At 27.0% G+C, this 27312-nt stretch overlaps 2 protein-coding genes and 1 pseudogene across 2 annotated transcripts; all 3 read right to left on the bottom strand.

Annotated features, from left to right (window-relative positions):
* Positions 1-349: 349 nt before the first annotated feature.
* LOC113552773 lies at positions 350-14396 on the bottom strand. The gene is made up of 4 exons (XM_026955693.1): positions 12857-14396; positions 9783-9876; positions 3099-3209; positions 350-768 (listed from the first exon to the last, which is right to left on the bottom strand). The coding sequence occupies exons 1-4, from the start codon at positions 14115-14117 to the stop codon at positions 579-581; spliced, it is 1656 nt and encodes a 551-aa protein (XP_026811494.1). The 5' UTR covers positions 14118-14396; the 3' UTR covers positions 350-578.
* A 7230-nt stretch (positions 14397-21626) lies between these two features.
* LOC113552474 lies at positions 21627-22451 on the bottom strand (annotated as a pseudogene).
* A 1029-nt stretch (positions 22452-23480) lies between these two features.
* LOC113554763 lies at positions 23481-27304 on the bottom strand. The gene is made up of 11 exons (XM_026958737.1): positions 26995-27304; positions 26685-26913; positions 26512-26598; positions 26316-26449; positions 26072-26168; positions 25745-25846; positions 25444-25624; positions 25219-25354; positions 24544-24767; positions 23708-24468; positions 23481-23641 (listed from the first exon to the last, which is right to left on the bottom strand). Exons 2-11 carry the CDS (start codon positions 26899-26901, stop codon positions 23607-23609), a joined length of 1974 nt encoding a protein of 657 aa, XP_026814538.1. The 5' UTR covers positions 26902-26913; positions 26995-27304; the 3' UTR covers positions 23481-23606.
* Positions 27305-27312: the final 8 nt, after the last annotated feature.

Here is a 27312-nt window from a genome sequence, read left to right as displayed (position 1 = left end):
CCTAGCAAAAGTTTAAACTATTTATTTAATGATGTTAATAATGTAAATAAGATTTTTGAATTTTATTCAAAATTAATTTAGTGTCATAGTTATTTACTAAAATTCATTTTTAATTTAAATAAAGCTGGGTAGGTACAGATGTACACTGATACTGTACAGCAAAGACAAAGTTATAAGACTTATAGTTCTAATTAAAAAAAAAACCAAAAATGTTTGTTTGTTTTTCAAAAATATATTTCTATATACTACATCAGTGTAAAATATTCTAATTATAATTTGAAGTAAGTATATTAATATTATAGGTATACAAAATTAAATTACGTCCAAGTACGTATATTACATTTGAATTGCATAAAATTACTTTATTTTATTTTAATACGAATACAAACACTTATAAAGATAATACATTACTAAACTCTATATTGCACTTAATTTCGATATGGTATTATTTAAAAACATAAACAATAATAGTTATAATAATAAAAATGGCGTATAATATCTTCTTATTTTCTATCACAGTTTTAATTTATACTTTAAAATGGAAGGAAAATAACGTTTTTAATTAAATGGTCAGATGATTACAACATTTGGATTTGGTGGGCTAAAGGTCTAATTAGACCTACATGCTCGGCTCCTTTGGCTGGAAGCTTGTTTAGTGTATAATGTTTAATGAGATCAGGTATAGTTTCAAAAGATCTATCCGATTGGCCCAAATAATTTCTTTCTCCAGATTGAGTTATCCTCATGTGAATAAAACCTTTAGCACTCCTGAAAAAAGAACAAATAATAATTATTAGAAATTGCTTAATTTGTTGAGTTAATACGACAATTTTAAACTTTTTAAAGTAGTATACCTACATTAAAACCATAATAATAAAAAAATAAAAAAATAATGTATACATATAAACGTGTGATGTGTGAATGGCATATTTTATGATTTTTATAAGTTTTTATTAATATTATTTTTATCTTTTATGTTATGCTTAACAGGTATTATTTATAGTTTAAATTCCAAATTCATGAACAATCACTAAATTAAATGTCCTCTTAAATATGATTAACTGGTCCATAATTTGTCCATTAAATTTTGGTGAACAATTAAATTAATCAATATTTTTTTTATAACCCAATATTACTGTATTTGTATTATTTTTTATTATTATTATGATTCATATTTAGTAGTGCTAAACGTTTTAAATGTTATATTATTAATTGTACTAACTGCAGTAAGTAGAAACTTGGGTTATTGAGGATAATCTATTGTTAGAAATGTGAGTTAGAATTATAGTCACTGCTAAGTGCTAACAGTGTTGATCGGTATCACGTCAAGTGTTCGTCGAAAATAGTTCGTACGATAGTTGCTCACGTGACAATTATTCGCAGGAAAGGAAAATTATTCGAATAAGACGCATAATTTGTCCTTAAAAAAAATTAGACTTGATTATATGATGTAATATATTTTGTAATCTATACGGCAGTTAATAAATAACATACTCCATTAAGTAGAATAGTAGTTAGGTTTAGTTAGGTAATCGTAGAAGCCAAAGAAGAGATCCGACTATCCCCATTAGTGTATGTTATGATTTAGAAGCGGCAGGCCTTCTACGAACAAATTCAGTTAAAGGATGGCACAATTGTTTTTCATCTACACTTAATTCATCCAAACATCTATCAATTTGGAGATTTATACATGCACTCCAAAAGTATAAATACTTTAAAAAATCAGCAGTATATTGCGGGTCAATAACCACCATTAAAAAAATAAATAAAAATGTTATCAAAATAAAAGTAAAAATTTAAAAAAATATATGTGCAGATTATATTAATCATACAACAATTGATTATTTTTATGGCGTTGGTGTTTCAATTGCAATTATAAAACTATGTAACTTCATATTGACATCCACAAACATGGAAAAATATATTATATTTTATTTTTGTAATGTATTGTTAAGTATAATTATCAAAAAAATTTAATAATAATAATAAAAAATATTTAATGTTATGTGATCTTATTTTGAATTAACAATATATTGAACATGCGAACAATATATGCACGAACAATTTTTCGTAATCGAACAGTTTCCTCGCGAGCATTAATATTGTCGCGCGAACTTTTTTCGGCGAACAATTGACTTATAATATCCAATATAAACATCTGTTTAAATATATTTATTTAGCATTTCTATAAATTTAAAAATATTTAGCATGCAATTTATAAAACTATTCATTGAAGTGAACGAAAAAAGATCCACTGCAGTTATTAGTAGTAATACTTAAATTTCAAAAAATTTGGCGCAAAAATAAACAGTCTGAAAAACGTACTTTTTTTACTTTGTCACAGATAGGCTGCACTTAAAACTAATAAAATGTTTTTGATACAAACGTGGACACCACTGTACTGATCTTAACTAATTGTGTTTTCCTCAATCATACGACATATTATCTATTTATCATATATATGGATACATCTATAACCCTGAACCCACCTCTCCTGCTTACACTTTTAAAAATGTTCTTAGCTGTTTGTATGCTGGCATGCTGCTACATTTTAATAGAAATTAATAATTAAAATATTAACATGAATTACATAAATTTGCTTCTTTAGATTTTTAAGAAACACAAGAACAAACATTTAAACTTTTTCTAATTTAAATAACTGAGATACCTAAGTCAGAAATTACTATTTATTTGCAGTAATATATGAATATGGTATATAATTTAGGATACCTATATCGGCTATATCGAAAAGCATACCTAGGGCTATGCGATTTTATTTATTAATTTTAATTTTATATTTAATACAGTTACTAATTTAATATTATAAATAATATTGTATATAATACTTAGTATCTATTTAACATATAAACGTGCCTTAGGTAGATTTTCGTAATCATTATACATTTTGCATTATTGCCATGTTAATCAATATTTATGTTGAAGGGATATTAAATAATTTTACATCGTAAAAGAAAGAAAAACATTTCACATAATTAACATAACTTAATTTTAAAAACATATGTAAGCAATTTAAAATGATATAATTATTTTAGTCACAAGTATTTGTGAACCATATTCTTACTATAAAATTTACATACTTAATTGATAATGCATATGATCCCTTGTTCCCTCTTACTAAATAGGTTCCTTCCTCTTGACCATGCAAAGCTTTTTCAGCTTCAAGTCTGTTCATAGGTCCATGATACCAACTGAAAAATGTATATAATTATTAATTGTTATTACCGCCTATAATACCAATTTTAGATACATTAATATTTAAATCGTAATACCGTATATACCAAGTTACCCAATTCACTGATACATCGAATAATCAAAATACTGGATACCGAAGTATCGAATAACCAAAATAATAATAAAAATGTATAAATTTATAATTTAAAGAAATTAATATTTAAATTTATTATAATACCATTTTAATTGTGTTTTTTTTTTTTATTATAATAACTAATATTTATTACCCATGTTCTATATTTTAAAGCTACTTTAGAAAATTTACTATAACAGAGCACGTTATCAGGGATAATTATTGTTTTTAAGTTTTTAACTAAGGTCTAAGAGGTTACATTACTTGAAAATATCGAATAATTGAAAATGAAAACGACAACATACTATAAAAAATAATAAACTAGGTATTGAATAAAAATTGTAAATACTGAAATACCAGTGTACTATTTCATATCGGTATTAAAATAAATACCAAAACACCGATATTCATATTTCAATACCGCAATACATTAATAATTTAATAATTTAAATTATTAATGGAATTAGTGATTCAACTTTTAAAACATTTACATAAATTAGCGCTATAAATAATTCCTCCTTTTTTTTAAGTAGAAAATAAACAAATATTATTACTATTTTTTTTTAAATTTAAAATATGAACTAAAATAATTCTTGATCCATGTGTATAATATTAAAATAATTATTCAAAATTATATTTTTAAAATACCAGTGACTATTTAAATGATATAATGATTAAATAAAACAATATCATGATATATAACTGCCAAATCAATAATTACAATACAAATAAAAAGTAGTTATCAAAATTATTAGTAATAGTTCTAATATTATATTAATTGTTAAGTTGTAAGAATAATTTCTTCTCAGGTTTTTTTTTTGAAGTCGTAAAAAGTAATCATTTAGCATTAGTGATTCATTTTAGCATACAAAATTATAATATATTTTGAAAAGTTCTTAATTTCTGCAAATACCTTATTTGGACAAAAATACTTATTTGAACGATAATTAATAACGGTGATAATTATTTTACTTTAGGTAATTAAAACATATTTCGTAAGGATTTAAACTTATATACGTACATTATATTATTATTAATTTTACTATACGCAATGAAATTTTCGATTTATTTTTAAATATCATCTATTTTTACTGTTTTAGGGTATTTACAAAAATATGTTATTACATTATAAGTTATATATACATATAAGTTGATATAATATAGTAAAAAAAATATTATTGCAATAATTAAACATTAATAATATAATAAATACAATACTTTCAGAAAAAATTAAATCAACCTACCAAAATATGAAAAGTATTATTAATGATTAATAGCTATGTATGTATCAAAAAAAAAATATCATGAAATATAATGTAAAACCATTTCCATTCAGAACCGTTTTTCGTATACAACGATACATCATTAAATTCAAATTTAACATATCCATAACTCATAAGACCATAATAGTGTCCCACTCAATTCCAACTGTACAGTAGAGCGACACCAACTTTTATGTTTAATTTGTCTAAATATCAATTTTTTCAAGATTATAACTTAAAATTTAAGGTTTTATGAAATATTGATACCATAAAAACTTTAAATTGTTTATAAAATAAAATATCCGTTGTTGAACCATTGTCGTAATTCATAGTTTGTAGTTATACTTTGAAAACCAATTTGTCACAAACATATTATAAACTGAAAAGCTGTCATGGCTATTATGATAGATCTTTTATTTTCAAATAAAAGATACATGTCAAAATCTGTCTTAAAAATAAAATTCTCATATTCTCGAAAATATTATGATGTTTTGTTCACTATTATGTACCTACGTATACGCACCCTATATATTTTATTCTTGTTCGATACAATAGGAATAGCTTTACGGACTTACGGTTGTTAGTTTGATAAAAAAAATAGACAAACATTGAATGAGAATAAAAGTTAAAGGTATTATAGAAGCTCGATAAAGTTATGTAAGACACGCACAAATATTCTTAAAACTGGACAATAAGGTTTCTTGTTATCGGTTGAAATTATATAATAATGTAGCCAATGTAGGTGTAATATTAGACATACTTGATCATATTATTTATTTATGTTTAAGATTTTTTTTAAATATTTAAACTGTATACATTAATTGATGAATTGATTAATAAATTAGTTAAAATATTTTTTTTAAAGAACTAATGGGGCTATGCGTGATATATTTGAATGATATTTGTGTGACTGTTGATACTCGAAACTTGGGATTTGATTGGGCTGATATAATTTGCTACTTGCTTCTGTTACGCCCCTTCCCTTATAACACTAAATTTAAAAAAAAGTATTCTATATCTGTAATATACTAATATAGAATATAGATATTAGTTTCGACATGTTATTAAAATATATTTTTTACAAGTTATTGGAATGCAGAAAAATACGAATTAAACACAACGCTTTTAACACAAACGAACATTTTATCATAAATAACTAACGATACTGTAAATAAGAACATCCATAGTCTATAATTTATAGACAATAGACATAATGATACATACTACAATACTACATATTATATTAAACATAGTTCAGCTGCAAGTTGACAAAATAAATAACTACACATTATTGGTAAAAATATTTTTAATTGTCATGTATAGATAATATGAACAGAAGGTAAATTAATATGTTTTACTGCTTTTAGAAGATAATGTTGGGCGTTGGCTTACTAATGTATTTATAATTAAGCTATTTGGAGAATTTAAAGTGACTCACAAACATAATAAATTATTGAAAAAACAGGAGAACTGGATCTGCTGTGTAATAGATGTCAAGTGTACTAAACGTCATTGAGTACCTATATAGCTGTATACTGTAATGGGTGTGTTAAATTTGAATTAAATGATTAATAATTGCATTGTGCCTATGCGATGAAAAGCGATTTTAAGTGTAGGCGGTATGTCAGTATATTTCTGGTAATTTTGTTCATTTTTTAATTGTAACAATAAAATAGTATACATTTTGTGTAATTTTTCTGTTTTTCCTTAATATTTGTTTAACACATATCATTGTAAAATCAATATATTATTCAACACTCCATTCAAAATCTAAAATGTAGGATATTTATTAAAAAGGAAAATTCATCAATACAGCTATAAAATATTAATATATAATGGATAAATTTATAAACTATTAAAATGGATGATAGAAAGATACTATTTAAAATATATGAAGTATTTATATTTCATCTTAATTGTAAGTGTTGTAATTCATTGTTAAAACTAAATTATTTATGATGTTGTTTTATTTGCCTTATATTTGTTCATATTTATTGCGGGTATTAACATAGGGGTAATCCCTTGTTTAAACTTTAAAATGTAAAGTTTATTGTACTGGTACTTATATTTTATTAACAAACAGTTGTTTTTTTATAGCACTCCTTTGGGTATAGGTAATAGTGCAAATATGTATTACAACAATGGTGTTTAATATTTATCATTGTTAATTAATTAATTATATTTATTTTTGTCACAATTATAAGTTTTAATTTATAGGTAACAGTCCACAACGGTTATTTGACGGGTATTTTTTATTTTTTATTCATTGTTTTTGTGATGAACATTAAAATCCTTAGCATTATAATTTTTGTAAACAAACGTATTCTGAGTTAAATTTTATCTAAATTAATTAAACACAACACGATATTTATTCCTTAAAAATTACTTATTATTTAAATAATACTAATGTATACATATAAATCATTATTTAAAACCCTTAATTGTTCATACATTGTACATTAGAACAGTTATAACTATTTACAGTTATAAATATGTTACAACTTAATGGTCTTTATTGGCATTTGGAATTTTTGCTTGAAGCTTAAATTGTATGAATAGGTTTAAAATTTTTTTTTATATTGATGTTATAAGAATGTTTTGATCGAGTAACTTATTTAAACTAATTAAAGTATACAAATACAGAATTATGTGTCTATATATTACAGAACCATTAACATGATTTTTAATTTATTTAGTATTTTCCTATGATAAAATTTAAATTGTATTTCTTTAAATAAAATAACAATTTATGCACATTTATTTACAGATAAAAACATATTTTTGGCTTAACATTTTATTAGGTATTTTGATATTGTCAATTGATGATAATTACAAAATATCTTCTATGGTTTTTTTACCTTTATAAAAATGCATTAACGTGATTAAATTATATTTTAAACACTATAAACGTCATAAAAGGTCATCATTGTCCATGAGTCATTACGGAATTCAAAAAAATAATATACTTAGCTGTAATATATAATATGGCTAATAGCGATATGGTGTTTTAAAATAATCTATAAATAACCTTATTACTTAAAAAGTTAAAAGCATAACAATGTTTTAAGAGAATGCCACACCCGCATGTTTTGTTTTTCCGTCTTATATATGAACATTACGTTGAATAATATTCAAGTTTAGTTTCGAAAATTTTGTTTGTTTTTTGTTATAGGTGTTTTTTCAATATTTTAATTTATACAGCGAGTTATAGGTGCATAAAATATTATAATTCAAAAATACTCATAATTCGCTTCAAAATTCAAATATCGAAAAAGTACCTACGACAAAATAGTAAATTCAGGCAATATTATCAATTTATATTATTATGCTTAAGTTTATCATAATCATAACAGGCAATTTCACTCTATTAAATACTAATTATTAAAACTAACGAAACTAAATGCTGAACATAAATTTGTTATGTTACACACTTTTAAGACAGAGAAAACAATAATAAGTACAAACAGGAAATCACTTTTATTAAATTATATTAATTTAGATTATTTAGAATTTATTTTTTCATTTTTAATGTACTAATGTATAGATGTCCAACAAGTAGATCGCATTTTTTTGAATTTTTTGAATTTTTCGAGAAAATTAATAAAATAATTATTTTTTATTTTTTGTAAATCTGTGTATCTGTTTTTAACCCACGAATATAAGAATTGAATTTAGAAAAAGGCAATAAATAACTATGAAAAACGAGATTATACACAATATATACGATATCGAGTAGCATATTTTATACGTATTAATATACATGCTGTATAAAACTATGAAATTAATAAGTCAATACTTATAAGTTATAAGTATAACACGCATGTATATAAAATATATTTTTGTTTATTGAATACCTTTTTTTTTCGATCACAACAATCTGGGAACCCAGAGCCCAGAGGTCGATCACAAGTCTATTAAAGTTACCATCTCTGTACTAGTGTATTGTGTATTAGTAAGTAATAAGTTATTACTAATAACTTAATTATTATACGATACTATTATAAAATAAAAGTAAAACGAATATACTTTTACATAGTTATTACTTATTAGTAACATCAATCTATATTAGCCATTAAAAGGTTAGTACCTACTAACCAATTATAATAGCTACCTATTATACCTATAATAATCAATGGTTTAATGCACATAAATTACTACTTATTTTTTATTACTTATTACAAATCTGTAATTTTTAAATAAACTAAACATGAAATCTATGCCATATAAATTTATTAAAAAATTTAAAGTATCGATAAATATTTTTTATTGTTAATTAAAAAAAGGCTGTTACGAAAAACATTTACATTCAAAGAAACGATTAAACATCAAATGATTATATCAACAAATTAATGTAATTATTAAGTCATCATATTTCAATGCTTCATTCCACTTTAGTCAAGAACATTTTACACCATACAGAGCACATAATACCATTATGTTCGCTACTTATACCACCAAAAACAATTAATATATTCACCCTACTGATATGTAAAACCTTGTTAAATTATTTCGATAATTGGATTATTTTTAACTTTATTTAAATCTGATAGCTATTGTATTGCTGCGATAAAGTTAGTTTTAAAATAAATTGTCAGTAAAAACGTAATTTTCCAAAAACATATTATAATATTAAAAATATTTGATATTATTTAATAATTATATTAATTAAATAAATTACGATGAAGTACATTTTATCATTTATTTCATATTTAATTTATTTAATATTAAATAAATAAAAAATAACAATACAAAAAACTAACAATTTGTAATAAAATTTAATTAAAAATATGATAAATTATGAAAATAATATATTGCAATTGAAAATAGTTATTTAGTTAATTTTAACTATTAAATCTTAGAAATATAAATACCAAAGCCTTTTGGGATAACGCGGAGAGTATGTTGAGGAGTGTGAATGAGGATAATATCATAATACTATAATAGTTCAAGAAAAACAAGAGAATTTGGATGGTACCTACCTATACTTTAGGTTGATATGAAATATTTTTGTACAATAGTTTTTGGCTAGTGGCTAAACTACAGTCGATATAATATTTAAATCTATTTTGATGATTTGTTCTTATATGACTTTTTATTTTTCCTCATTATAAAAAAATGATACATAGGTAATATTTATATTTTGTATAATCTCTATAACTTATAAAGCATAATTTAAATATAATTTTAAAACTCACCATTGCTGATCTAAAGGTAAAGAAACGTCAATGTCTTCTACATAATTTAAAGGCTTTATACTGGATAAACTTAATGTTGGACGGTTTGGTTGATCTAAAACAAAAATATAATCAATTTATACTTCATATATCAATACTATAGAACCATAGACTAATAATGTTCAAATTAATTCACAATTTATCATAACTAACTTGTCAAGAGAAAATCTATGAAAAAAAACATCTAAAATATTTTTCACGAATCTTACATGTGATTATGTTATGAATTTCTTAAATATAATTTATATTTCTAACATAATATTATGTTTAATGCAATACCAATAATTATTAGCTATTATGATTTAAAGTTATAAAAATTAAAACAAATTTCTAACCATTTTTATCTAAAATTTTCTATTTACTTTGTCCTACTCGTAGTTAATATTTGTGATAGTTTATTAAAACATTATGCAATTATTTATTTTATAATTTTAGTTTCAGATAAATTTTAATTATACGAGTATTATTAAGATTTTTATTAATTTTTTATTTAGCAGTCGCATAATATTAATATGTATTACTTTTAATTTAATAGAATTCAACATAATATATATTATAAATTATAATTGATATGATTAAACTGTAGTATACCTTTTATGTGTATATCATATTTCAATTATTTATAAATTGTAATTTAAATAGTTAAATATTTTTATTTGGTCATTTTTTGTTTATCAGCAGATTTATTTAGCAGTGGTGTGTATAGGAGTTATTTTAAATAAACCGGGGAGGAGGTATAATTATGACACATACAATATACATTAGGACACACGTTTTAATTTTAATTGATCCTGAAATTTCACTAAGCTCCTCCTCCTCTCCTCATAAATATATTCATTAGTCGATCAGGGTAATTCGCTTAAAGTACCAAATTATTATTATAGTATATTAAATATTTACACTATTAAAAACGATTACACGCGTAATTCATACTATAAGTATTAACTATTGTTTTATTGAAGTGCCTACAAAGATATTTAGTAATTCACTAAATAACACATATATATTTCCTATATTTTACCATGTGTTTAAAAAGTTTGGAAACACTTTTATATTATTGTGTATATATTATAATAACTACAAACAGCAATAACAGACAATATTGTTACTCATTTATATTGTAAACTAATTAATAGCCTCATAAATTATATCATATTAATATTTATCAATCCCAATTAGTCTAATGACCTTTTTAAATAATCTGTATGTTGATTTTATACCGTATAAACATTTTAAGATGGTAATGTATTATTTATACATACATTAAAACCAAACATAAATAGAGTTCACATTGCTTGTAAACAGTGGTAGACTGGGAGAAAAAAAACAACACGAGAAAATCATAATTTTAACAGCCTTCAGTACACACCGGCCCTTTATATATATATATAATTATTATATACTTTTGTAAACATAATTTAGCTTTAAAATTTTTAAATATTTTAATTAATTGATATAAAACAAAATGAAATAAATAACCATTTTAGATTCTATTTTTAAACTTGTTACAATAAGTTGTCACAAGCACTGGTCGAACTCAAACCATTAAAACTCCAGCATTTTAAAATAATCAGAAATCTGGGTTTTTATGTTTAATAACATTACATAGGTACCTACTTATTACTTATTAGGTAATATTTTAATTTATAATTTCAGAATAATAATATTAGTAAATATATTTTTTATACGTGCAACGGCCCACCGGGAAATCTCCGGGTATCTCAGTCGTCCAGTCCGCCACTGCCTTTCGTAATCATATTTAGACTGTTTATTTTTTAATCCAACCGTATTAATTTGCACTTCAACTGGTGTATCTTATTGTAAATAATGTAAATACATATATACGAGTACCTAATAATATATAAAAATAATATAAGTACATACTATATTATACATATATAAGTCTTTAGTTTTTATCATTATTATTTTTTTATACATATTAAGTAAATAGGTTTTGATGTATTAATTATTTTTTAAAATCTAAAGCACTTCAAATAAACACAACTTGATAATTAATCTAGAAAATAAACTTTATTTTATTATGTTTATTATGTTTCATGAGTGTTTTATATAATAATATAAAGAATTATACTTAGTATTTGGATTTTGAATCATTCTGTATATACTTGGAATAATGGCTTATAGCCATGGTCATAAAATCATTCCCCTCATATCCATCCATGAGTATTTTGATCCCTACTTTTTCAGTGAGGGGTTATCTAACACAAGGGTGAAACAGAACGATAGTAGGGTGTCCAAGTAATTTTCATAAAACTGTTCATAAATGTTCGGTTTTACTGTTTTAGACAATTTATATTTCAAACGACTATTTAAACTATTTTTTTTAACATATTAGATAGTTGATATGTATTATGTTTATTACTGTAAAGGTAGCCAGTGAGGTCTGTGAATCGTAAATTATACTAATAAAAAAAAAATAAATTTATATTTTACAAACGTTATTAAAACAAGAAGGTATATAAAAGAACTATTTTTATTATTACGTTGAAAACAGACTTTTTTGAAATTTATTTTCATATAATCAAAATAATGTTATATTTCAATATATTATTGTATAAACATAATAATTATAAAAATAAAGTAAGCAAATCAAAAATATAATTTTAATAGCATATTATAAATTTATAAATTTATATAAATATATTATTTTATAATGTTTATTTACGTTAGATTTGTATTTATTTAAAGGGCATACTCAAATGCATTTATTTAATAAATTATATATTATTAATTAAATCAAAAAACGATTATATTTGTATTATTATGTTTACAAAAACTATCACATGTTATGATGAGTGTCAATATTGAGCAAAAAACATAATTGTACTATAGGTACCTGTACAAAACAACTACCTGTATAAATAAAAATTTGTACATATATATTAACTAATAATAATAGTTACCCTTATAAAATAATGAAAAAGAATAATATAAATTATAATAAGTCCAAAATTAAGTAAAGTAATTTATCACAATTCACGATGATATTACAATAAGCTCGTGGGCACACTTACTTTTGTTTTGGAAGGTTTTCGACAGTAGCTTATTGTTTTCGTTGACAGCAGCACTATTGTTGGGTATTACATTGAGGAATAAGGTACTCCTATCTGGTTTTTTTTCGTTCTCATTGTGTAAATTAATCTTTTTTAATTTTGGTATGTCAAACGGAAGCTGTTCAAGCTGTTTGCTTTTAGACCTGTCAGCCGCATGACTGACGCCGGAATGAGCACTGTAAGCGTACTCGTCACTGCCAATCTCAAAGTCTAGCGATATAACTCTCGCACAGCTGTCCATCTGCCTCTTTCTGAGCTTCGGCATGTCAAATGGTAACACAGCACCACCAGGACCGCATCCAGCATTCGTCTGTCTCCTCCTCAATTTCGGCATGTCGAACGGAAGTCCCTGCAGTTGTGGCGGTGCTAGTACTGAATGTCCCGTGCAATCTGACGACGACACCGTAGTCGAGCCCTCTTCGGATCTTTGTCTGCGCCTGAGCTTTGGCATGTCAAACGGCACATCCAACAGCTCCTGATAGCTATCACCTGGTTTCGATCCTACGGATATGCCACTGTCGGAACCATGATGCTGCATATGGTCGCTGTTGAGCTTGATCAGACCCAACGATTGCGGTGGTTTGGTCTTGACTGGCGTGGCTATCGCGGTGGCACTTTCGAGGGCATTGGCACCCGCGACGATAATGGGCGTCGCAGAGCCAGCCGTGGATGACCTCCTGCGTTCATATTCCAAAAACTCTGCGCCGGCATCCTGCGAAGACTTGTCCGAGATCGGCGACAAGACGTGTGGTACCGGAAATCGCTTATAACACGGCGACTCGGAACTGTGCGAGCTCAACGAATCGCTAGTGATCGACTCCAGACTTAGACTGCTGCTGGTCACCACGCTGTCCGAGCTTCGGTACTTGTAAACACTGTTAAACTGTCGACTGCCGCCACCGCCACTACTGCCGCCGCCACCTCCACTGCGGCCGCTGCCACTACGTCTCTTCCGCAACAGGAACCCCAACAATCGGTTCTTGCATTGCATCCTACAGGACGTCGAGGCGCGAACGACATTTGCGGTGGCGGCGGTGGTAACGTCATCATCGTCCTCGTCGTATTGCCGGACGGAATTCGCGCTGGCCGATAACTGCAACTGGTTGGACAGTCGGTGAGCGATGGCCGAGTCCTGTTTTTCGGCCGACAGCAGGTCTTCGTCTGATTTGCTGATTTTCGAATCAAACGCAGTCTCGTAGAATCGTCGAAATTTCTTAGACATTTTTCATAGCCGTGTCATCACGAGTAGCTGTAAGACGACACGGTGCCGAGAGGGGTACGATACCTCGTTTCCCGAATTCGCGCCGAAAAACGGCGGTAGCAGTGACGATGGCATGTAGTTAACTGCAAAGGTCCGGGGCCGCGTACTGCGACACATACACGCCGTGCCTTTTGACTAAAATATTGGCAGCGCGCAGACGGTATACTTTTATAGTATGTTTTATGTGTACAAACACGCGTGCTGGTACACAACACCTGACGGCCGGGCGACGACGGTTGCGGCGCTCTACGGGGTAGTTACTGCACAGACGCGCGCGCGTGTTTTTGCACACCCACACACCTACCCGCGCGCGTGAAACGTGGGAAGAAGGTTGCGCCGGAGCGGCAGGCGCGCGCGTCTCGCCAATCGATGCGCCGACGCGCGACGCCGACGCTACTGCCGAACTACTATGTAATACGACAACGCGCCGCGATGACTCACGCTTTGGGAATTCGGTGCATTGATCCTCGCGACGGCGTTAGGGGTTGGATACCGTCGTATGAAATATTATACATATATATATATATATATATATTTACCTACAGTCGGCGCGAGACCAAACGTCGCCGTTGCCAGCAAAGTCGGGATATTCTTTCAGTCTTCAGTGACAAAGAAACTAAGCTGTGCGTTCAGCAGATACCTACCACACGTCTTTGTGTTTGATACTATAGAAAGATATTTTATTATAATAAACGGATTTGAAACCTTTTTGAATATTTTACAAATAAATACATAAAAATACGGTAACTACAATAATACTCGTAAGAGATTAGTAAATTAAATGAAACGTTTTAATAATTATGATTAATATGATATATTTAGATAAATATTAACAAATTAATGAATTTATGTGTATACATATGTTGTATGGTATAATAAAAGATCTAAAGAGGATTCCTTATTGGCCATTAGCCCATTATCATTAAACGTCTAATAGCCAATAGAACCAATAGTTTATATATTATTATTTATATTGCACTATAGACACAAAAATGTAATTTATTTTTACTCAAATACTATCAAATGTAAAAAAAACCACACAAACACGCAATGATAAATATAGTATTAATATTCCATTTCATAAAATAAAGAAACTCTATTAGTATTTTTAATTTTATGTTTACTTTTTTTATTCACAGTTGTTCAGTGTTAACAAGTATAACAAGTACATAGATATATCTAAACATTCTCAATAATTTAATGGTAATTTATCGTAACTCATATTTTCAAGTTTAACCTTTAACCTGCATGGCTGCATCGTCTGCATCATATATAAATACAATTACTATAGGTGGTTTTTATTGTTATTAATGTTATTATGTGTATCATTCTGTCTCATGTATGCTCTAACAGCATTACTATTGGTACATATTTTAAAATGATATTAACTTAAAAAGTGGTAACTGGTAATTGTACAATATGTAATATGTATATTGACCTTAAATAACAAAAAAGTAATAAAAATGAATGATCAAATTAATCCTTTGATAGTGTATTAGTGTTCATTACAATTTTCAAAATATTTACTATTTAGACATTGTAATCTATTTTAGCCTTTAGGCATTTAACATTTTCAAATTGTTGGGTACAAACTACCTATTGATTAAAATATTTAACCTAAAAAATTGAAAATCCAATTCAAGGTCCAGCCTGCCTTGATATCTTGATTCAACACACAAATTTAAATTAATTTTTAAATATTATTGCGTACCTAAATAGTTTTAAAATTAAATGTGTAATGTCAGGGTCTAGTTTTTCTATATCATACGCACCAGTTACACAGACATAAGTACATAACTGTAGGTTGTTTACGAATTAAGTTTAATATTTCGTTCACGAAAATGGTTAATGGTTATCGTAGTATAAATATAATTTTAGACAATTCTGAAAAATGACCACATAATATGGGCTATGGACAGGCGCGAATGCAGGGCGGCTTTGGGTGTTTTAACCCCCTCCGAAATATCAGGAACAAAAAATAAATTACCTGACCTACAAATGAATAGTATAACATTTATGTACATTTTTCAAGATTAAATAGTATGTATTAAAGATAAAATTAGGCCTACAAGGGCGTATTTGAGTTGAAACCATGGGGAAGGGGGGAGTACAATAAATTTTCCTTCTATACAAACAAAAAATAATTTACAGTTGATTATCTAAATAGACATAAAATTATTATCATGTTAAATTGTTAAGTATGATATCATTACGATTTATACGAGCTTTATCAAATGGAAAATTTTTTAAATAAATTATTAATTAATGTGTTAAGTAAAAAAAAAATATGAATGATGGGGGCCGAACGCCCCTCCCCATAAATTACGCCCTTGTAGACCTATGTAAAAACCGGCCGGTCACAGGTAGACCGCATCTTTAAGCCACCCGCGGTAGAACAAGTTTGCCGATAGACCGCATACATATATGACAGCCCTTCCGATTTGTATGTATATAATATATATTATTATTAGAGAACCAATTTTAATGAATTAAAAAAATCAAAATATATATACTTATTTTTATTGAAATATATAAAAAAAAAATCAAAAATATATAAAAAACGCTAGGTAACAAAAAAATGTAAAACAATAAAATATATAAATATAATTTACCAAAAAAGTATGTGTTTATTGTTCATTTTCTCATCTAATTCTGAAACACGTGAAACTACATATTTTCTGATATAAAAATATTTTACAAATTGAATACAAGATTCCTCACGAGGAAGCTATTTACAGATTCACAGAGGTAACATTTTAATGGAGGGGGAACAAAATAAAATAATTCTCAAATTTAAGCTGCATAAAAGTGTAATAGTATTTCAATATAATAATATAAATCAATATCGACATTTTAGCTTCCGATTCTTTGCAACATTTAGCCAAATTTATGTATAAGTAAAAAAGCTGCATACAGAGAGTACTCGAAATATTTATCAAACATGTCCCTTCTATTTCACCAAGACACGTCAAACCAGAATCTTAGACCTAGATTTAGAAAACCTTGTAACGGACAAAATTCAATTTCTTGTATGATTCTTATATGATGCGATAGCGCTCTCCGTCCCTCGGACCCCTCTGCCAACGCCCGAAGACGACACCGATCTACTTGCACACTCACTACACCATTGCCTAGTACCCGTGGTTCGGAGCGACCGGCCGTCAATATATTAATTAGCCACTAATTAAAATATTAATATAGAATATACCGGCCAAGTAATATTATATAACCATTATGTAATGTCGTTGACGTACTTTGTCCGGTGCATGATACACCCGTTAACGACCTTTTCTTTTCACTTTTGTTTTTCCTCTCCACCGGACAAAATGTTGCAGTAGATAGAAAATCCATCACCGAGGACATCTCGGGGACAACGCTCAGGACACTAAAAAAACTTGGCAATATTTTATGTACATTATGTACGGTACATAATGTACCTACTTCACGAAACAAATACCTTGGCCGATATTAATTGTTTATTATTGGTGTGCCTAACGGCCTTATTTATTGTATTTCATATTATTATATAAGATGGTGGTGCTCAACGGCACTAAGTTTATACACAAGTTATTTATTATTGTTGTGTTCAACAGCACTAGGTACTGTGTTGTATATATATATTTATTATTGTGCTCAATGGCACTATTTATTATTAATGTAAATGTTGTGTTTAATAGCATTACTTTTATATAAATATATTTATTATTATTGATATACGTGCCGGTTAACCGATGATCGGAGCCGTGCCGTATTATTATATATGTCATATTACTTATTTGTGATATTATAGTATTTTTATTATTATTATTTTTGGTGTGACCTTTACTTGGGGCGAAGTTTTTATGCCGTATAGCATTTCTTAGCTATAACTTAAGTATTATTCTTTTTTCACTTATTAATATAAATATTATAAAAATAACAATCCCCGAAACAATGCGTTAATTATTCTTTCCTATTTGTTTTTATTTTTTTATCTATAAAACATTATAAAATCCCGCATTCTCCAGTTTCCAAATCTCGGCTGTGAGTTGGTGACCTTACCATTTTCGTCATTGTACGCTCCACACACCAAACCTGGGTACAAGATTGTGCGAGACGTTACAACCTGCGTATTTACCTACAGCTAAACTCATTAAAAAACAGTATTACAGCATGGCTATGTTTCTGAGTGGCATAATTCTAGCATAGAATATAACTGTAGCCTAATTAAAAGCAAAAATATTCCGATCCCAACTAACATGTCGAGAATGGGTATTGGGTAGCACTAAACTAACTACGCACAGGACATGGTCGCTCCAGAGAGTACTATATAAATGGAAAATAAGATAACGTCTTGATTGTGACTACGGCCACTCCTCTCAATCCATTTCTCACATAATAAGTAAATGCCGTCTCCGCACCTTTAACGCGATATAAATAACAATGCAAGAACTTCACAAAGCTACCGAGTACCGACAACACAATTAATTGTGGAACACGATTCCGTACGGTCCTTATCAGCGTACGGAATCGTGTACATTTTAAGACACGCCATTCCGTACGTTTTGCACCCAAGAGCTTAGTGCAATGATGCCAGATTTCCAGTAAGTTCCGTAGGTGTTTGACTATTTGACTTAGTTATAGCAATGTAGCGTTTTACGTACGTTTCGCGTATCAAATAGACGATCAGATTTTGCCGGCCGGTCACCATGTTCCTCCAAGTGCAGTGTGCCAGGCCGGCACCCGGCGTACTGGGTGAACTTAACGATTTCGGCGAAAAACGGCACTATCGATTTACCACAATCAAACTCTATATATGAAAAATCGGACTGTAAATCCGGTCGTCTGTTTAATGTTTTATATAATGCCCAGTTTCATAGTCCACACCCTTCATTTGGTTATATCAGTTCTGAAAAAAACACAAAAAGAGACCTACACAAAAATAAGATCAACATCTAAAGGGTATTTAAATAAAATGGCCTAAGCCGACAAACAACATTTAGATCACACAATCAACGAATATAACAAATATTTGATCCATAAAAATATAATAAAATATTTATTAAGTACAAAATTAATATTTCAAGTATTTGTAACAAATACCAAGGTATAAAATTATAATTATTTTTATACTTTATTTTATTTTTACATTTTCACAATTTGTTTATACCTAATGTTATTATTTAAGAAAATTAAACGAATTGACAATAAATATTAAATGGCAACATTGCACAGACAACCGTACGTAATCGTGTTCCCAAAAAGGTAAAATGTACGGAATCGTGCTTTACCGAATTAAATAAATTGGATAAGGAGTACTTGACGTACAATTGTACACACTTGATGATGATAAAATGAAAAAGTTACCCGCTTAACATTATTTTTAATCTTAAGATTTATTATTGTTTTGTGAATTATACCTAATTAACTATATCTATAGTCATCTGTATTTCTGTAAAGCTTGCATATAATTTCAACATATTTTACCATACCTAAATATACATAATTATTATACGCTATTGTTGATATAATTAATATTTGTATTGGTATATTATTAAAAATAAATTTTAATAAGTACACAACTACACATATTTTCGTTTTATTCATTTAATTTCATCTTAATAAATAATAATGTAGAAAAACAATTTATTTTATGTTGTCTATAGTCTATAAGTGATTAGGTAATAATATTATGGTAATATTTATTAAATTATAAGTTAATATTATTTTTCCAGAGGGTGGGGGAAAGTGCTCTTTCTTGCCTCTACATCAATGAGCGCCCATGAACCTATTTAAAAGTATTTAAAATACACAATCACAATTTTTTTTTACAATTACTTAAAGTTAAAATTTTGAAAAAACATTTTTAAGATTTTTTAAAGTATACTCTTCACTATTTCTAAATACTTTTAGTACAGTATTGTTTCTAGTAGTCTTATTTTGGTTTGTATTAATTCTAATACTTTTAAAGTGTTTTACCCATGTTGTAGGTATGTAGATGAGTTTGGACTTTTATGAGATTTTAAGTATCGTATCATATTGTATATTCGATTTACGATAAAGGTACCTACCGTCAAGGCGCCAAACATGCTACGCTCCAAACTGCAGTATAATTACTTACCTATTAGGCTAAAAGTTATTTGAGACAATACATCTAATGTCCATACATGTTTAATAATATAATTAATAAGTATATATTTGTATAGAGTTATATGTCGTATTTATTTCACTTTTTTTTTGATAATTATAAATCATAAGTTATATAGTGCTGTATAGTTGCGTACTAAAATGCTATTAGGACTATTTGTTACTATCCGTTTACCTTTACGTTTTTTTATTTCATTAAGTAAATAAAATATAGGACAGATCTCAATTCCACTGAAATAATCAAATTTAAAATTAGCACTACCTCTAGGCTCTAAGGCTCTCAACCTTCATTTAGTGCCTGTGCGAATAGTGTACAAGAAATGCGATCTTGGAGAATATCGTGCTATTTTAGTGGTACGGCTCTATCTACTGTGTGGACGTTGGCCGTATACGGTAAATGTCGAGTGGGTCCCTGCATGTGATGGATGTGTTAAATTTGAATATAATAATATATCTTTGTATACAAAAAATTATTCTGAGTAGTGAGTAGAGACATTGGCTATAATTCTGTATCGCTAAGTATATTTCATGCAAAGTATGTTCTTGAAGTTGCTATTAGGTAAAGTAATTTGTTTTAGTATTAACATAGGTTGAATTAATTTTTGCAGAAACTGTGCATTTGAAAATATCACAGTGAATATAGCTGAAATATCAGTATGACAAATAATGAAATAAAGAATCAATGTGATAAATGATGACTTTGAAAATATCATGTTTACAAAGTGTAACAATTATTCAATAAATAAATATAAATTACCAAATTCTAGTATTTAGTCAGTATACTATATACGTTAATGACATTCTATAAATATAAAATAGTGGCTATATTGTAGTATGCGCTCTACCGGAGACATTACGACTGCAGTATGCACTCTACCGTTTTTACCACTCTAATTGTAAGTAATATAAGTAATTATTATTTTTATTACACTATACATAGGTACAAGCATTAATTTTATATATAGATAAGTATAACTATGGGAATACTTGGAAACCGTATTTTTAGATTTCTAACCGGCACGGATTACGATTATAATTTATAGATAGAAAAATAAAATTATTAAATAAATTAAATCATAAAGTAAAAAATAATAATATACACGTAAACCAAATAGTTAATAAAAGAGGTAAAAAAAAAAAATAATAATAATAATATCACACGTAAAATTCAATAAATAATTAACCAATGAGTCAAGTGTTACACCATATCAAATGTTGAAATAATTATAAATTATAATGTATTGAATAAAATGCTATAAAATATTTATATAAAACCGTTCGTCATCGTCTCGTATTTTTTTAAAAATAATCAGAAAAAAAAAATAAATATAATAATATAGATAATTAAAAAACTTGTACCATGTCTCTCAGAAACGCGTCAAATGTGTCAATCTTGTCCAAACTTCTCCACCACGTTTCAATGAGATACCTGTAATAGTTATTATTTATTATATTTATTTATATAATTAATTGTATTATTATATATAATTATATTATACCTTGGAAGTAATTCTGGAGTTGTACCACACATATTTTTTACAATTTTTAGCCTCAATGGGCGTCACAAACTTTCTATTCTTTGGGTATGTGCTTTTGATATTGGATCTACAAAATTTTCGCTATGATTTACAACATTGTGACTGTACCCGAGATCCGTAAGTCTATTATAACCTGACCAGCCATCGGAATGTATTGTAGATCTAGCAATGATCTCTCTTTGTATAATATTGTGTAATGTAACCTTGTCTCTTTTTTGGATTACAAAATATCTTCCTTCGTTATTATCACACAAACCGAATACCCATGGTCCATCAAGCTGTCTTCCATAATTTCTTGCTCTATTTTCTAGAGGATCAACATTTTCCGAGCCATCATCGACGTTAAGATTTTCGGATAGTAAATCTCCAAGTCGAAATCGTCCTTTATTATTTTTCTTTGATCCTCGTAACAAACATTCGTCTACTTGGATAACTATTCCGGGTCCTCCTAATTTATTGCGGTTTTCAAATATTTTGACGGGTACATCACGACACAAGTTCATCCAGTCACACACTGTATGAGCTGATTTACCGGTTAAAGTTATAATTGTGGACTGCTTTAAATATTGACACCAATAATAAACTAATTCTAGTTGTGCTCCAATGCTTAATCCACTATTATTACGCCCATTTTTATCCAATTATTTCCAAAAACTATTAGTCTTTCTAAATATATAGGTAATTAATATTATATATATGAAATATTAAATAGTACCTTACCTTATACTTTGAGTGGTTTGACACCCTTTCCTTTTCCACCTCAACAATTTCATTTCTTTTCCGTGTTCTATTTTATGTAATACTTTATTTCACTACTACATTTATCGCACAATACATTTTCTACATTTACTAAAAGTTTTTTAGAAATTAAAAAATTAGTAGCCGATTCATAGGCGCAAATAGGGGGGGGGGCGCTTAGGGGGTATTAGCAGCTCCAATTTTAAAAGTAGCAAATACTTTTTTTTATAATACTACAATCAGTAGCTATTCAATGCTATGTCCGGAAAATGTAGAGCTTAAGCACCCTCAGTTTTTAAATTGAAATTGCGCCTATGAGTCGATTCTTCGTTTTGAATTATAGTATAAAATTCTTTTGCAAGCATATTGAAAAAATATGAAAAATAGTAATCAAAAATATTTGAAAAGTATTAATAGTAATAGTTTTTAAAATATTTGTGTATTATTTGAAATATTCTAAGAAAAAAGTATATGAACAGTATTTTTAAATACTTGGAATAAAAGTATTCTTTAGAACACTAACACACTGTACTCATACTTATTCTACTTAATTTATATTAAGTATGTAATTCAGATAAAAACACACACATGCATAAATTACCTACTTATAAAGCAGCTCAACAGTGCTCATTCTTAACCTGCTAGTTCTTTCCTATTTTTATTCTATATTACAATTGAAATGCTGATTTTTAAAAACAAATAAATATTCCAGATTAGATATTTAGGTAAAAACACTATAAAGGATTAATAATATATTGGTACAACAGTTCTGATTATTAATTTTATAACATAATTAATAAAATATAAGTATAATTTATTAAGTCTTTATAAAAATATTTAAAATTAACATGTCATAATAAATGTCAAAATATTTTTCAAACTTTGTTTTAGAATATTTTTAGTTTCTAATTATAATGGACAATTGATAAAAATTTACATTAAATAAATTTAATTAGCTATTCTTTTTAATGTACAAATATATAATTTAAATGTTACATCACTAATTAAAATTAAATACGGGTACATATGTATTTAAGATGATTATTAACTAACTGTCTTCAGATTTTAATGAAACTGTAAAACCTGTAACAAAAATAAAAACAATGTTAATCATCAAAAGATTAAACATTTTATTAACAAATAATTAACCTGAACTGGAATCGTCATCATTTTCTGATGAAGGAACAGTTTTTGAAGTAGAAGCTTGAGATAAAATATTAATTGGTGGATTATCATTAATTGCCTCTGAAGTTTCTGCTGACCCCAACAATGTATCATTTTTATTGAACCAAAAGTTCACTTTAGTAGTATAGTCACAATCAGAATCATCATTAATATCAGCATTGTCATCTTCATTTTCCCATTCAGATAAGTCATCTATATCCCAGGGGGATAATATTATTGGGGCTAAATGGTCTACATAAGATAACATTTTTTCTTTTGACATATTCCAAAAATTATTCTTTTTAATATTAATTTCTTCATGTATGTCTGATGGTTCTAATTGCCAAAGATTACTCATATCAAATATACATGAATAGTTAAGCTTTGGAACCGTTTGAGGTTTTATTGTAACATTTTTATTAAATTCAGTCACGTCTATTGGTGTACTATCATTTATTTTTTGAACAAATAAATCTCCAGCAGAATTAATACTGTATAATTTTAAATCTTTAATATGTTCACCAATAACAGTAGTACCAGTCAAACACCGTGAAAATCGATCAAATAATATTGGATTTAAGCAATGCCCTTGAAGTTGAACATTGCGTAATGATTGTAATGAATTTGGAATTGATGATGCAATACTTTGACATAACAAAAAGTTATCTGGATATGAAGTGTACGGTAAAGAAACAAGACTTTCATTTGTTTGGTTTCCCAAAAACAACATTTCACACGAATCAAAGCTAAAAATATGTATTTAAATTTTAATAGTTAATATAATTTATTTATATTATGTATATGTAAGCATTTACACTCACTTGTTTTCATAACGATGTATATTAATTAGAGATGGAGGATTTGAAAGCATGTGATATGATTTACTTACAAATCCCATTCTATTATCAAATGTTAAAACCGAATGGTTGGAAGTTACATAAATACTATGACTATTTAAATTACTACTTTTTAATGTTGTTAATTCTTCGCATGGTTCTATAAAAGTAGTTGGATCATAAATAGAACAAGGTTTAGATATATCAACCTAAAAAGTAAAAGTATTAACAAGTATATAATATATTTTTCAAAGCTCAAAACTATTTCAAATTTTAAGTTTTTTTAATCTTCTAGTTTTAGTTTTTTAAATTGTTTATTGTGATATCATTAGAATTATTATTAAAGAACTTAAACTTAATATTTTTTTGTATGAAAAATCTTCTTTTAACTAGAATTAATATGAAATATGTGAATATTGTAATTTAATTGTAAAATTAATATTAATATATACCAATTCAGTTATGTAAACAGTTATTTTTAAATTTTTAAATTTTTAACCTATGTTTGGAAGGCTTTTGGCTCACAATGTTGAAAAAATTATAAAACCAGGGTTTATAGCCATTTTCAAAAAACCAAGTTTTCAGCCCTTATGTTTTAAATGTTATAGGATTTGTACTTTATTCAAGACTACTAAATTTAGAGTTATGAGTTATACATACCCGAGTATCTATTAAGTAGAATTGTTGTCTATTGATAACGCCAATTAAATTAGATTCATTTTGTAAATAACTTAAATGTATAAAAGAATCTGATTGATCATATAACACGTCAAAATATTTGTTTTGAATACAATTTCTTTAAAAAAATAATTAAAACATTTTAATATTGCTTATTATTTATTTTATGATTTACTTCGATAGGAAATATTATTGAAATATATTTACCCGTCTTTCCATAATTTAATAAAATGTTTCACATCGGCAGTACAAAAATTATTAGTAATCATATCAGCATCAGCAAACGGAATATCACAGTTATCATAAACTGAATTATTATTTAATATAGATTCTGAATCAGAATTATTCCAAAATATAAATAATTTGGTTTTTTGGCGAATCATTAAATCTAAAAAAGCAAAATTAAATACACAGATATTTGTAGATAATGATTTTTTTTTAAATACTCTTAAGTATAAAATAATTGATATAAATGATTATTTTAATTGTATAAGCTTTATAATATTACCATTTGAAATTGAAGATTTTATATCAAAAATTGAATCTCTAAAATGTTTATCTTTCTTACTTTGAATTAATTCAAATTTATTATTACTAGTCAATATAATATCTAAAACAGTAAAATTATTGCGTTAAGATAAAACTATAAAAGTTTAACATTGTGCAACTTAATATTCATAAAATAGAATACATAAAAAATTAACAAATCTAAGTAAAATTGCACAGTTTACAACATAGGAAAATTAATATTTATAAATTAAATAAAACATAATATTATCCTTACCCATATTGTTATGGGTTAGTTACGCACACACACACACATACACATAGTTACCTAAAATATCAAGGTTTACTCCTCTGGCACAAGCTAATACCCACTTTCCATCAATTTGAAATTTTTCAATAGTATTGCCAAAATACCAATTATATTCCTAAAATGAAATGAATATTAAATAACAAATAATTATAACACATCTTTTTTAAAATTAGGCATATGAATAAATGATACCAACAAGTATCAAAATTATTTTGGTACTATAATAATTTATTATGTTAAAACAAAGTATACTTATACTTACAGAATCAAAATATTGATCAGGATTTTTCATCAAATTTGATGTAAAACGAGTTAAGACATATGGAATTTTTGAATACACAGTTGAATTTTTTGAATTTAAAGCTGTTTTTATGGTTTTTAAAGTATCAAAACTTACTGAAAATAATAAAATGAAAAATTATTAATTTCAATAAGTTGTTAAAAATTGATGGTAATACATTTTTTTTGGCATAATCCTAATAATTTTTCATTTTCATGTTTCCATTGTATTTTTAAATTAATCATATCTAAAACTGCATTTATTTCTGTAATTAAATAAAAAGAAAAAAAATTATTTTTAATTTAACTCTAACAAATAGTTGTATTTATAGTCAAATCAAATTAATATTACTTGGCTCAATATCTGTAAATGTAATACATGGTATTGGTAAATTGAAACGATTAGGCGCAGAATAATACTGAATAGCTTCATTGCTGTTTTTGATATTACTCAGTAAATATGTATTTAAGCCTGGCAAATAATAATGCGGTAAGTGAGCCAAAATGTTCTTTGCTCCTTTTTCTTGATGCCCATCAACTGGATGTACAGTTATTTGATTTCGAGACATGCTTTTGAAAATCTAATGTAAATTACAAATAAAATTACACAATAAATTTACTTAAAATATTTAAAATATACAAGAAATACAAATTTTAAATACCTTTTAAAGTTTTACTTATTTCATAAAACTGCAGATATATATTGTATCATTTTATCTTCCACAAACTATCTAGATTAATCCAAATTTAATCTATTACGTTAAACGACCTCAAGTATTCACAGAATTGCATAAAAATATAAAACGATCGTAACAGATTTCTGAATTAAGGAACTTTATTAAATTTAAATTTCGTACTTTTGATATCATTTATCAATGTTTAACAATTGCCGCCATATGAGATTGATAACATTTAAAAATACATTTTCTTTCATGAAATTCTTTGTTGATTTAATGATAAATTTAAGCGCCAAAATTCTA

This window comes from Rhopalosiphum maidis, chromosome 2, assembly GCF_003676215.2.
Source record: "Rhopalosiphum maidis isolate BTI-1 chromosome 2, ASM367621v3, whole genome shotgun sequence".
NCBI classification, from domain to species: domain Eukaryota; kingdom Metazoa; phylum Arthropoda; class Insecta; order Hemiptera; family Aphididae; genus Rhopalosiphum; species Rhopalosiphum maidis.
The sequence above is the reverse complement of the archived record's forward strand: the minus strand, read 5'-3'. Positions and strand labels throughout refer to the sequence as shown.

What these genes read in the sequence shown, in the direction of transcription:
- LOC113554763 (XM_026958737.1), bottom strand. Translation starts at nt 26,901, where the DNA reads ATGTCTCGAAATCAAATAACTGTACATCCAGTTGATGGGCATCAAGAA. An exon ending in ATTTACAGATATTGAGCCAA is followed by an intron (nt 26,599 to 26,684) that starts GTAATATTAATT and finishes ATTTAATTACAG; the next exon opens with AAATAAATGCAGTTTTAGAT. An exon ending in AGGATTATGCCAAAAAAAAT is followed by an intron (nt 26,450 to 26,511) that starts GTATTACCATCA and finishes TATTATTTTCAG; the next exon opens with TAAGTTTTGATACTTTAAAA.
- LOC113552773 (XM_026955693.1), bottom strand. Translation starts at nt 14,117, where the DNA reads ATGTCTAAGAAATTTCGACGATTCTACGAGACTGCGTTTGATTCGAAA. An exon ending in GAAAACCTTCCAAAACAAAA is followed by an intron (nt 9,877 to 12,856) that starts GTAAGTGTGCCC and finishes TTTTTGTTTTAG; the next exon opens with ATCAACCAAACCGTCCAACA. An exon ending in TTACCTTTAGATCAGCAATG is followed by an intron (nt 3,210 to 9,782) that starts GTGAGTTTTAAA and finishes TACATTTTTCAG; the next exon opens with TTGGTATCATGGACCTATGA.